This window comes from Arvicola amphibius, chromosome 14 (genome assembly GCF_903992535.2).
Source record: "Arvicola amphibius chromosome 14, mArvAmp1.2, whole genome shotgun sequence".
NCBI classification, from domain to species: Eukaryota; Metazoa; Chordata; class Mammalia; order Rodentia; family Cricetidae; genus Arvicola; species Arvicola amphibius.
This window is the reverse complement of record NC_052060.1, coordinates 2315028-2327915: the sequence shown is the minus strand read 5'-3', so window position 1 is coordinate 2327915 and position 12888 is coordinate 2315028. Positions and strand designations below refer to the sequence as shown.

The 12888-nt window shown below is 52.2% G+C and overlaps 1 protein-coding gene across 1 annotated transcript; it reads right to left on the bottom strand.

Moving 5' to 3' along the window:
- Window positions 1-7: 7 nt before the first annotated feature.
- On the bottom strand, window positions 8-12863 carry Dcst2 (DC-STAMP domain containing 2). Its single transcript, XM_038311625.1, has 15 exons — window positions 12599-12863; window positions 12307-12477; window positions 11920-12021; window positions 11539-11736; window positions 11137-11202; window positions 10462-10675; window positions 10150-10307; window positions 9608-9772; window positions 7971-8138; window positions 7761-7861; window positions 6864-6994; window positions 5225-5352; window positions 4827-4920; window positions 4596-4718; window positions 8-191 (listed from the first exon to the last, which is right to left on the bottom strand). The coding sequence occupies exons 1-15, from the start codon at window positions 12861-12863 to the stop codon at window positions 8-10; spliced, it is 2268 nt and encodes a 755-aa protein (XP_038167553.1).
- Window positions 12864-12888: the final 25 nt, after the last annotated feature.

Below are 12888 nucleotides of genomic sequence, written 5' to 3'. Positions count from 1 at the left end.
GGTTCCTTTATTTTGAGGGTGAATGGGAGGGGTCAGGAGGTTCTGAGGCTGGAGAGGGGTCTGCTTTGGGGGCAGTGGACTTCTGAAGTGGTCCCTGGGAATCAGGGGACAAGGGAAGGCCTGCGAACTCATGAGTTCCCGGGAGGGGCTGCAGGGGCTTCTTTTCAGGCGTGTTCCCTTTGTCCTGGTCACTAGGAGCAGAGGAAGGCCTGGTAAGCTTGAAACTGCTGGCAGGCGACCTCAACCACAGTCCCTGTTCAGCTTAGCTTGTTTTTTGGTTGTTTTTCAAGGTAGGGTTACTCTGTAGTTCTGGCTGTCCTAGAACTCATTCTGTAGACCTGGCTGGTTTTGAACTCACAGAGACCCGCCTGCCTCTGCCTTCAAGTGCTGGTATTAAAGGCATGAGCCACCACCCTGGCTTTGCCAGTGCTCTTCACAGTTAAGGAGGACATAGCTAGAACACCATCCTCAACCCAGCCAGGGGTCAGCCATTGTACTCCTCAAAGGCAGTCATCTCAGTTACTGAAGATGCCTCCATTTTCTTCCCATCCTGCCCTCTGACCCATCCAGAAAAAAGTCTTCAACCTTCAAACTCAAGAGAAGACCATGTGGTAAGCCTTCAGGAAGCCAAGAGAGAACAATCCCTACACACTCAGGCCTACAGTGTTGAGAACCTGTCACCAAAGACAAAAAAACAACAACCCTCTGACCAGGCACACAGGAGCAGCCATTGTACAGGCTCCCTCCCTGTCACCTGCCTTAACCCTACCCAGGGATCCCTCAGCCTCCCTGGCCCTGGCCAGCTTCTCTGCACACTCCTCCCCACAGCCGGCATCGTAGCCTTCACCACCCACTCTGAAAACTGCCCCTTCAGCCACGTCTCTGCTCTCTGTGAGGTGTCTGCCTCCTCCTCCCTAGAGAAAAGTGAGCTGGAGCAGGCTGGACCTTTCTGAAGGCTCCTCTTAGCGCACTCGGATGCCCCTCACCCACATTCTCCTGGCCTGCCTCAGCGGGCGCTCTCTTCCTGCATCCCAGTCCAGACCTAGAGTTGAACCCAGACCTTGTGGGTGCCCAACAGGCGCTTGACCACTACATTCCTAGGCCCCCAGAAGGTCTGGGATTAAAGGTGTGTGTCTCTCTGGCTTAATATGTGTACTTATTTTTAGGATGATCTTACTATATGGTCTAGGCTGGCCTCTCTTCCATGTCCTAAATGTGCTAGGATATAAAAACATCTTTTGGAGCCGGGCGGTGGTGGCGCACGCCTTTAATCCCAGCACTCGGGAGGCAGAGGCAGGCGGATCTCTGTGAGTTCAAGACCAGCCTGGTCTACAAGAGCTAGCTCCAGGACAGGCTCTAAAGCTGCAGAGAAACCCTGTCTTGAAAAACAAACAAACAAAAAAATCTTTTGGTGCTGTATCCCTTATGTGTAAAGACAATTCTCTAACACCAAGCTTCCTTTCTTCGAGTCACGCAGGGTGGCACATGACCTCTCCTCTATGGAGACTGAAGCAGAAAGGCTAAAAGTTCAAGGCCAGCCTAGATCATAATAGTAAGATCCTAAAAATAAATACACATATTAAGCCGGATGGACACACACCTTCAATCCCAGCCCTTCTGGAGGCAGAGGCAGGCAGACCCTTATGAATTCAAGGCCAGCCTGGTACACATAACAAATGCCCGGTCAGTCAGCCAGGGGCTACACAGTGAGACCCTGTCTCAGAAATAGATAATGTAATTAAATAAGCCCTCTATTTTTTAATCACAGAAGTTATATTAAAGGGATCCCAAGCCATCTTCCTCACACAGAAGCCACATACTCGACTTCTGAATCACTTTTGTCAGCTGCTTCGTGACCTGGTTTTAGCCATCCTGATGCCAAGAAAAAATGTCCCCTCAAACCACACCAGTGGTCTGGTCTCTCAGCTATGGAGTGAGTGTTGGTCCCCCAGCCTATTGCTCACATTTGGCCTAATAAGGGTTAGGCTTTCCTGCTTTCCTCAGCCTTTGCCCTCGGCTTTACAGTTGAACTCTGTTGTTGTTGTTGCTTTTCAAGCAGGGTTTCTCTGTAGCTTTGGAGCCTGTCCTGGAGCTAGCTCTTGTAGACCAGGCTGGCCTCGAACTCACAGAGATCCGCCTGCCTCTGCCTCCCAGTGCTGGGTTTAAAGGTGTGCACCACCACCACCTGGCCCCATTTTTTCTTAAGTTTGCAACTTCCTAAAGAGACACCTCCTGTTCAGAGTCCTGCTGCACATCTCTGCTCCCTGGGTGGTTCTATCTACATACCCCTATAGACAGACATCTCTTGGTTTCAAATCCGGCCAGTCCTGTTTCTCCTTCTTCCCCAAGCTTAGTATCTCATCTTCCGACTACCAATGGCTGAAACAGCCTCCCGCCCAGCCGTTCTGTCTCCTTAGTGTATGGGAGTTTTCAATAATAGATTCCCTCCTCTCTCCCCCCTCCAGTTCTCCCTTCTCTTTAAAACTGTTTGTTATATTTTTGTGCATTGTATGTCCACCTGTGTCAGTATCTGCCATGTGTGTAGGTGCCTGTCCAGAGACACATCTGATCCTCTGGAGTTGCAGGTGGTTGTGTTTTCCTTGTTTGTATGGGTGAGTGTTGCATGCATGTCTGGTGGCCAGAGGAGGACGTTGGATCCCCTGAAACTGGAATTATAGATAGATAGCTATTAGCTGTGTTGTTGTTGTTGTTTCTGTTTTTGTTTTTTGAGGCAGGGTTTCTCTGCATAGCCCTGACTGTCCTGGAACTCATTCTGTAGACCAGGCTGGCCTTGAACAACTCCAAATTCTGGGATTAAAGGTTTTCACCACCACTGCCTGACTTGCAAATATTCTTAACCTCAAGGCTGTCTGTCTAGCCCCACTCCTTCCTTTTGTCTTTCTGGTCTTGTCCAAAAGACCTGGTTAGCATGGAACTCACTCAAACTTGTTTGTTTATTAAGATGGTCTCACTATGTGGGACTGACTGGCCTGGAACCCCTAACACACACACACACACACACACACAAATTTTAAAGACTACAAGGTGTGTGAACCACACAGATAATCCCAGCCCTAGGGAAAGGAGTTCAAGGCCATCCTTGACTATGTGAAAAAGTCTTATTTCACTGAATAAGAAGTAAATAAAAAGAACTCAAACTGTGGTGAGAGAGAGACAGAGAGACTGTGGTGTGTGAGACAGAGACTGTGGTGTGTGAGAGACAGAGACTGTGGTGTGTGAGAGACAGAGACTGTGGTGTGTGAGAGACAGAGACTGTGGTGTGTGAGAGACAGAGACTGTGGTGTGTGAGAGACAGAGACTGTGGTGTGTGAGAGACAGAGACTGTGGTGTGTGAGAGAGACAGAGAGACTGTGGTGTGTGAGAGAGAGACTGTGGTGTGTGAGAGACAGAGACTGTGGTGTGTGTGTGAGAGAGAGACTGTGGTGTGTGAGAGACAGAGACTGTGGTGTGTGTGTGAGAGAGAGACTGGCCTGGTGATAAGAGCTACACCTTTAACCCCAACATTTTCAGGCAAACCAGGGCGACATAGTGAGACCCTTTCTCCAAAAAAAAAAAGAAAAGAAAAAAAAAAAGCCAAACCCTGCTTGTACAAGGCTCTGGGTTAGACCCCTAACACCACAGAGGAGGAGGAAGAGGAAGAAAAAGGAAGAGATGGGGTGAGGAAAAGAGAGAAGTAGGTGCAGTGGGTACACAACTGTAATCCCAGCGCTCAAACAGGAAGGACTGCAGAACGTTTGAAACCAGGACCAGGAATGATCCCACACGCCTTTAATCCCAGCACTTGGGAGGCAGAGGCAGGTGGATCTCTGAGAGTTTGAGTCCAGCTTGGCCAACGGAGTTCAAGGACAGCCAGGGTTATACACTTTGAGACCCCGTATCAAAACAAACACAGATAAGTGTGAATGCATCCCTGAACACCTAAGATCTCCAAATGTCCAATGAAGCGTTCCTGTCCTGTCCTCTCTTCCTTCCTCCCTCCCTCCCTCTCCCCCTCCTCTCTCTCTCTCTCTCTCTCTCTCTCTCTCTCTCTCTCTCTCTCTCTCTCTCTCTCTCTCTCTCTCTCTCTCTCTCTCTCTCTCTCCCACACCCAAACACACACACCCTAGGCTTTATTTACCCTCCTGAATGCTTAACATTCTCCAAACTCACAGAGGCCACAGCTTCCTGGCCTCCCTTAGCCTGCGCCTGACAAACCACCAGATTAGCCCCAAACCCAGCTTATTTTCCTCCTTTTCTGTGAAGTTTTGGGTTTGGTGAACCCCCCCCCCTCTACGACAGGGTTTCTTTCTATTCCTGGCTGTCCTGGAACTCACTCTGTAGACCAGACTGTGCTCTAACTCACAGAGATCCACCTGCCTCTGCTTCCTGAGTGCTGGGATTAAAGGCGTGTGCGACCAAGCCTATCCTGGGAAGCGTGTCGTGGTATCTTCTCATCACAGGGCCCTCCCTTCTTCCTCAGGAGCTCCGCACAGGACGGCAGTCCTAACACCATCGTAAGCCACCGCAGGCTAGGGGGCAGGTGCTCAGAACATGCCCCAGTTCCCAGGGGCCATCCCCACCTGCTTCCGGCTCACCTGGACGTTGGGCGGGGCTTGTCAGAGAGGCGCTCGCCCAGTGCTTTCCGGAGCTCCTGCTCAGGAGCCCTTCTGCGGGCTGCAGCCAGCCATAGCTGAGGACCCTCCTCATCGCTGGAGTCCCTGGAGAAGCCTGCTATCTCAGTGGCCCACAGATATCCTTGGAGGAGGGCATTATTCCCATTGACCCCACAGATTCCCAGGTGCCTTCCCCACCGCGGAAAGACTCACAGCTCCAGGTCCAGGTGCCCCTGCATGGAGAGAGGCGAGGCACACACAGAGCAGGTGTTGTCCAGGAGACGGAAACAGGTGAGGCAGTAGAGACCTAGAGGAGGCCAGGAGGGAAAGGAGGCTTGCGCTAACCCTTCACTCTCTGTGATCCCTAGTTTGTGGCCTCCTCCCCGCCCTCCAAAGAAGACCCATCCTTGTCAAGTACGCACTTAGGGAACTGCTCAGTACCCCTTGCACCCAGGAGAATCGAGACTCTGGGGGAAGGAGCTATGCAAATAAGAATATGCATAGTAATGAGGGGCGGGCACTTGCGAACACACAGGAGAATTCCGTGAAGGAAGACAAGTGGTTGACTGTCATGCAAACACCGCGAGTCCTTGAGAGAGAGGGCTTCTCACCTTTGCAGCCTGGGGTACTGCAGGACACAAAGTTCTCCATGTCCCCTTTGTCTTCAGGCTGCCCACAGCCCAGGCAGTAGTGCTGATGCAGCAAAAATGGGTTGAGCAAAGGACTTAGGCAAGGGCACCTTAGAAGAAAGGTTGCAGAAGTCAAGTTTGATGAGCCAACCTCCAAAATGGAGGGACACCTTCCAGCACCCAGGCTGTGGCCCTTCTGACGGTAGCAACTGTTTCTCCATTGCCCCATTCTCCTACCTCTCTCCCTCACTTCTGTTCTCAAGAATCTCTAGGGGCTGGAGAGATGGCTCAGCGGTTAAGAGCATTGCCTGCTCTTCCAAAGGTCCTGAGTTCAGTTCCCAGCAACCACATGGTGGCTCACAACCATCTGTAATGAGGTCTGGTGCCCTCTTCTGGCCTTCAGGCATACACACAGACAGAATATTGTATACATAATAAATAAATAAAAAAAATAATCTCTAGCGCGGTTAGAGAGATGGTTCAGTGGTTAAAATCACATATTTTCTTTCAGAGGACCTGGGTTTGGTTCCCAGCACCTACATGATGACTTAAATCATCCATAACTCCAGATCCAGGGGATCCAGTATTTTCTTCTGATCTCCATGGGCACCAGGCATGCACTTGGTATACATACATACATGCAGGTAAAACACTCGTACACATGAATAAATATTAAAGTTTATCCTTGGAGCTGGAAAGACACCTCAAGCAGTTAAGAGCACTGGCTGCTCTTTCAAAGGACTTGGGTTCAATTCCCAACATCTATAACTCCAGTCCAAAGAGATCTGATGCCTTTTTCTGGCCTCCGTGGGCACTGTATGCACATGGTACACAGATGTGCATGCGTGTGGAGAAACCCATACACATAAAATAAAAACAAAACTTTTTTTAAAAAATAAAATTCTTAGCTGGGCAGTGGTGGTGCATGCCTTTAATCACAGCACTCGGGAGGCAGACGCAGGTGGATCTTGGTGAGTTTTGAGGCCAGCCTGATCTACAAAAGCTGTCCTGTTCCAGGACAGGCACCAAAGTTACATAGAGAAACCCTGTCTCAAAAAAAAAAAAAAAAAAAAAAAAAAAAAAAAAAAAACCCCGAAATAATAATAGTAATTGTTGGGGACTGCCGACCACCAGATACCGAATTTCTTGTAAACAGCTTGTTTTCCTCTGCTCTGAGCACGAGACCCTGATGGCAGGGGCATGGGTTCTGATGAGTCTGTAGCTGAAAGATCCCGAGAGCTGGGGCGTGGCCAGAGCCCTATATAAGCTGCCCCTGAGCAGTGGGTATTCTTGGCATTCTTGTCTCAAGGATGTTCCTGTGGCCCCGTTGATCTGTCTGTCTCTGTCTGTGTTTGTGTAATTTTAAATTTTCAGCCAAGTTCCCATTGCGCGTAGCGAGTAGCGAGTAGAGCACGGAGCAGAACCAGTGTGGTTTTACAAGTAATAATAATAATTAATAAATAAATAAAATACAATTCTTGTCCTGGGTTCTTCCTTCAGGACATGAAGGTATGAGCCGGACACCCCTCTTCAACCAAACCTCTTGTCCCTCGGGAAGCAATGCTGACTCTTTTTCTGTCGATTGCCACCCCATCCCTATAGGAAAGCACCATAGACTCACCGGATGGCCAGCACCTGGAGGATACTCATGTGGCCCTGGTCAGCCGCCCGTCGCATGACTGCTCGGTGCACTGCAGCCGGCATGTTGGTCCGACGACGCAGAAGCGAGTTGTAGAGGTAGGAGATCCTTTCCTGGTGGGGCGGGCCCCGGGAGGTTCATGTGATCCTGCTCCATCTGCCTTGCTGCGTTCTCTCGCACCCATCCCCACTCCTGCCGGTCTTTTCCTTCTGACTCTTTGAGTTCCTCAAATGCCTGTTCCTCCAGGAAGCCTTCGGGTCCCCCCAAGCAAAGTCGGCCATTCCTGCTCTGCCTCTCCATAGCTCTTCATTCCTTAGTAAACCTTCTTTTTTTTTTTTTTTTTTTTTTTTTTTTTTAAAGTGATGTTTCATTAAAAGCCTTTCTTCCTGGGGCAGGAGAGATGGCTCAGCAGTGATGAGTGTGCATTATTCTTCTAAAAGACCCCAGTTCCCACACCCACATCAGGCAGCTCACAACTGGTTGTGACTGGAATTCTAGGGGATCTAACACTTCTGGCCCCCGGCACCTACAAACACATGGAATATACTCACACGGAAAAAAAGAATATACACATGATTAAAAATTTAAAAAGTAAAAGAAGTTAATCTACTTTAAATGCCTGTCAGCCAAACTATTTCACCGTGCCTCACCGGAGTCCCTGAACCGCAGATGTCGTGGGGCACACCTCAGTATGCCGCTATGGCTTTAGGAAAGCCTTGGAGGGAGATGCTGTGCCTCAGGAAGCCTGGGCTGACTCCCTACTGGCTCCACCTGAGGGCTCCCACAGAGGAGCAAAGATTGGGGCTGCGAAGCTTCAGTACCCTCAAGCTGAGACAGACAGCTTAGTGCCAGGGCCACTGCTGGGTCCGGACCCCTCACCTGTTCTCTGAATGGGTAATAGGAGGCACAGATGACACGCCGCAGTCTGCTGACATAGTTGCCACACAGAGTGACGAAGAAGCACAGACCATACATGGTACCTGGGAAGACAGCACCCAGTGAGCACTGCCCGCTGCCCAAGGCACTGGCCTCACTCCTGGTCCACATGCCCCCCTCGCCCCGGTCTTCACTCTTAGAAGACATGAATACCGATAACGATGTAACCGCTGGCGTCTGGTTCTGAGGGATGTAGGAGGCAGCGCTGGGACAATATACTGATGTTGCCTTGTTGCAGAACATCAAAAGCTGACACCAGGTCACGGTAGATACTCCCTGAATAGCCGGTCCCTTCCACCGTTATAGACACCAGCACCGGGCCTGCACAAAGACACTGTGAGGACACTCATGGCAATGACCACTTCCCCTGCAGGGTGGAAAAGCAGAGCCAGGCAGGTCATAGGCACGAACCACACCCAAATCCAGGACCATTGGTGCTCAGGTACCCCTAAGGTACCTGAGACCTGGCTTCTGTCCTAATGCCATGATCCAGCTGGCACTGCCACGGTCTTCATGGCCATCCCAGAAGCATTTAACACTGGCTGAAAGCTGGGAAGTTTTCCCTTGGTTTTTAGAGACAGGGTCTCACTGTGTAGCCTGGTCACTCGATCCTGCTGCCTCGGCCTCCAGAGTGCTGGGGTGACGGGAGTGCCACCATGGCCTCCAGAGTGCTGGGGTGACGGGAGTGCCACCAGGGCCTCCAGAGTGCTGGGGTGACGGGAGTGCCACCACTCCCCAGTTTATTGTTGCGCCTTACATTTGTCTTGAGTTTCAGTGGTTCTTTTTCATTTATTATTAGTGTGTGCATGTGTGTGGGTGCATGTGTGTGGGTGCATGTGTGTGTGTGTGGTTGCGGGGGCACACACACCCCAGCACACGAGTGGGACCAGAGGACAGCTCTGTGGAGGCAGCTCCCTCCTTCCACCTTTTCTAGAATTTTGAGGCTTGAGCTCAGGTTGAGCCTTCGTGACAGGTGTCCCTGAGCTATTGTCTTTGTTTGTTTGTTTCTCTTCTGTTCTCTGTGTCATGATATGCAAATTACAAATGCAGGTTAATTATATTTCTTGACTTGTGACCCAGTCTCACAGGGGCCCAAGGAGGGAGTAAACAGCTAAACAATACTCTCACTTCTTTTGTTTGTTTGTTTTTGTTTTTCCGAGACAGGGTTTCTCTGTGTAACAGGCCTAGCCATCCTGGAACTCTGTAGACCAGGCTGGCCTTGAACTCACAGAGATCTGCCTGCCTCTGTCTTCTGAGTGCTAGGATTAAAGGTGTGCACTACCACTGCCCAGCTAGTCTCACTTTTTACAGTGACCCAGAGAGCAGCCATTGCTTCATTATTCAGATGAGCAAACTGAAGCTGTGAGGGGTTAAGCAATTTGTGTGTGCACGTGTATGTGTGCACACGTGTGCATATGTGTGCGTGCATGTGTGTGTGTGCATGTGTGTGTGCATTTGTGTGTGTGTGCATGTGTGCGTGTGTGTGCATGTGTGTGCTGGGGATGGACCCAGGGCACTGTGCGTGGGGCTCTGTCTCCAGCTCCCAAGCAGCTTACTTAAAATCACTTCCTGACAAAGAACAGGGCTGGGATTTGAACCAAGCCAGTTTGGCTTACAGCCTGTGTCTTTGCTATTCGGTCATGTTGTGTTCTTTACCCACATAGGAGGCAGAGGCTGGAAGAGTGAATGGCAGTAACATGAAGCTATCCAAAGAGTCCCCCAGGAGAAAGCCCCAGGGAGAAGGAGGATGCATCGGGTGGGTGGGCACAGGAGGAGGGGTGGGCACTCACTGCGGGCTACAATCTCGCCCTGGAGATGGTACCGGGCCAGGTCAAGTACCCAGAAGACAGCATAGTCCAGAAAGACCAGGAGAAACACGAGGAGGAGGTGACGAGCAAGATCAAAGGTCTCCAACATATAAAAAAACTGCTCCCATCGGGACAGGAAGATGGAGCCTGAAGGAGGGTGTTCAGGAGTGTGTTCCCCAGTTCTCCTGCCCACAGATCCCAGCTCTTGGGGAGAGGCCCATTCTACCAAGTTCAGCCAGAGAGCAAGAAGAAAAGAGGTGAGAATTGTGGCAAAGGTGGGAGCAGTCCTTTATGTGGACCTGTGGTCCATCCCCAGAGCTCTTCTACCCTGTTTGCTTCCTGCCTCCTGGGAACTCCTCCTTTCCATATTAGCGCACCCCTCTGGCCCTTACCACAGAAAGCCTTCCCAACCTTGGTCCGTGTTGCTCCCTTGTCTTCCTCTCAGCCTGAGGTTATCTCTGTTTCCTCTGATCCCTATGTTCCCACACAGGGTCAGGACTATGGGACCGTCCTCACACCCTCACCTGGTTGGATGTAGTATCTGGCCTCCTGGGAACTGAGCGGCAGCACAGTGGGCAGCCCTGCCACGGAGCGCACTGCCTCCATGTGCAAGAAGCGGCTGGTGATATAGATGTTGTCAAAATCGTCCCAGTGCAGGTAACAGTACCGATACCACAGGGCTCTGAGGAGAAGCGCACATGAGATTCCAGCTCTTTTTACCAGACCCCCAGGCACTCCGGGCAATGCTGCCCCACCAGCTCCCACCACCCCCAAGATTCCATAGATGGACAGCCCCACAGCAGCCCATCTCCCCACAGGCCCTGGGAGCCCCTCACTGGAGGTAGAGAAGTCCAAAGAGAAGAGGCATGGTATAGCCCATCAGGGCCAGGACCTCCCTGGCCCTGTGCAGCTTCGTGCTGACCGCCTCGTGAAGGTCCAGAGCCACCTGGGACAGGCTCCGAGAGGCATTGAGGTCCACAGAGAAGTAGTGGGTGGCTGTCATGTTGAACTCAAACTCACGACGCACCTGGTTAAGCAGCTTCGTCACAGCTGGGACCAGCAGGGCCAGAGGAGACACGAGCCAGGAGAGTTAGGAGGGCAGAAGTGAATGGGGTGGGGCCGTCCCGGCCCAGGAATTTCACAGGTCACAGATGGCTGGAGCTCCCAGGGCCCAGATCTGGACTAGGAAGCAGTGACACCTTCCTGACACACAGTACTAGACTTGGCCTGGGGCTTTATGCTCCGTCACGAGTAAGGAGTGAGCCACGACCTAGCTCTGGTGGGAGGCCCTGTTCCTCCCAGGTTCTGCTCTGAAGTCTAGCTTTGATGAGACACCTTCCCTGGCTCACTGGGCCTAGTTTCTCAATCAGCTCAGCCCAGACGTTAGTCTGGGTGACCCTGCAAAGCACTTTCCTGCTCTTGCGATCTCACATAGGGACCAGGAGACTCCCGCTGCCCGTGGCTGCAGGAAGGTGAGAACACAGGCAGCAGGGGCTGGAGGGGTCACTCACGGGTGCTGATCGTCCTCCGCAGGAAGAGTTGAAGGTACGTGGGGATGACACAGAACATCTGGACCACTAAGTCAGGGAGCTCAGTGTGAGGACGAGGCGCAGATGTAACCTGCCTGTCCACCTCTGGAACCTTCCTCTATGGGGATGTCTAGGCTTTCCACCTTTCCCACTGATCTCCTCTGCATTTCTAACACTTCTTAGCCTTTCTCTGCTGTGCTTTCCTGAACATCACTCCTTCTCCATCGCCTACCTTTTCCTACTGAACCCAGCGTCCTTATGGGCTCCATATCCAACGCCCCCTATGTGCTCCCCTCTGCCCCCCCTTCTGATGGCTCCAGCATTCTCACACCCCATTCCACCCCATGTTCAAGCCTCCCCGCAGGGAACCCCTGGCGTTCTCACAGCTGGCAAGTCCGCATAGCACCAGTTTGAAGGGCATGATCACATAACACAGGTGAGCGACCCGCGGCATGATCTTCATACAGCTGTCCCTGGCGTCGTCGAATACCCGAGTGCATTTTGTATAAGGGTTGCCCAGCTCTGAGTTGCACACATCACCAATGTGAAGGAGCCAATACCACACATTCCGCAGGGCCCTGGCTGGAGACAGCTGTTCAGTCAGTACTCTGGGTAGGACTGGCCCAGTCTTTTTCAATAACTTAGGTAACACCACCCACTTCCCCCCCAGAACTGGCCAGTGGTCAGTGAGCAGGCCTGGAGAGGCCTAGGATAAGGAGACCGGGGGTATTTTGACCTCCCAAACCAGATATGTGACACACCTACCTACATGCTTCACGCCATCCATGATGGACCTGAAGAACCTGCGGACCCGGTCAGCCACCACTTTGGCCCTCTGGGCAATAGCTTTAATCTTGGTCAGAGCACCTGAGAGACAAAGGGCAACATTGTGGTGGGCCTTTCCCTCCAGGAGCTGATTGTCATCATTTCCTGGGGGAGGGGGGTGCAGGGGAGGCTATCAGAGAGGTTAGGGAACCTGGGTGTTGAGGTGTGAACATAACCAGGTGAAGGAAGAGGCTGGAGGGCAAGGGAAAGAGGATTTAGCCGGACTGGGAAGCGGCTTCCCAGGCCCAGCCACTCAGAAAGGAATTAAACTGAAAGGTGGAAGACCTTCCAGGCTGGAGGTCAGAGGTAGGCCAGGGTGGACCTTACTGACAAGGGGCTGCTTGGCTCGCTCTAGCACTTCTGCCGTCTGGTTCAGGGCCAGCTCTGCCCCACAGGCCACAGCTTCACTGGCCCGGGCGAAGTTGCGCAGGGTATTGGCACAAGGCCCTTGAAGCACCAGTCCAAAGGCAGCCACAAACAGCAACATCCGACCCTGCCCTAGGGAGATGGCTCAATCAACCACAGCCCAGGACCCCAGCCCCAAGGCAGCAGTTGCTCCTAGAATACCCTCCCCAAGCCCCAACCCCGCCCTGCCATGCTCCCAGAGTGCCAGCCTCACTGGAGAAGACCTGGGGAAGCAGCAGGAAGACGGTGACACGGACCTGGCGGGAGAACCCCATGCCCAAGCTAAGGAAGGCAGCCAAAGTGACAGTGGCCACCAGGCAGCCATAGGGGCTATGTCCCTCCACCAGAAGTTCCAGGATCCCATAGGCTGTGGCCAAGGACAAACCCAGAGTAAAGCCACCCACACTTCGGACCACAGCCCGTGCCCTGCTGGGCTCCCCCTCCCTGGAGGGCCACTCTACAGCATCAGTTTTAGACATGGCTGCTGGGACCAAATGCCAGTAT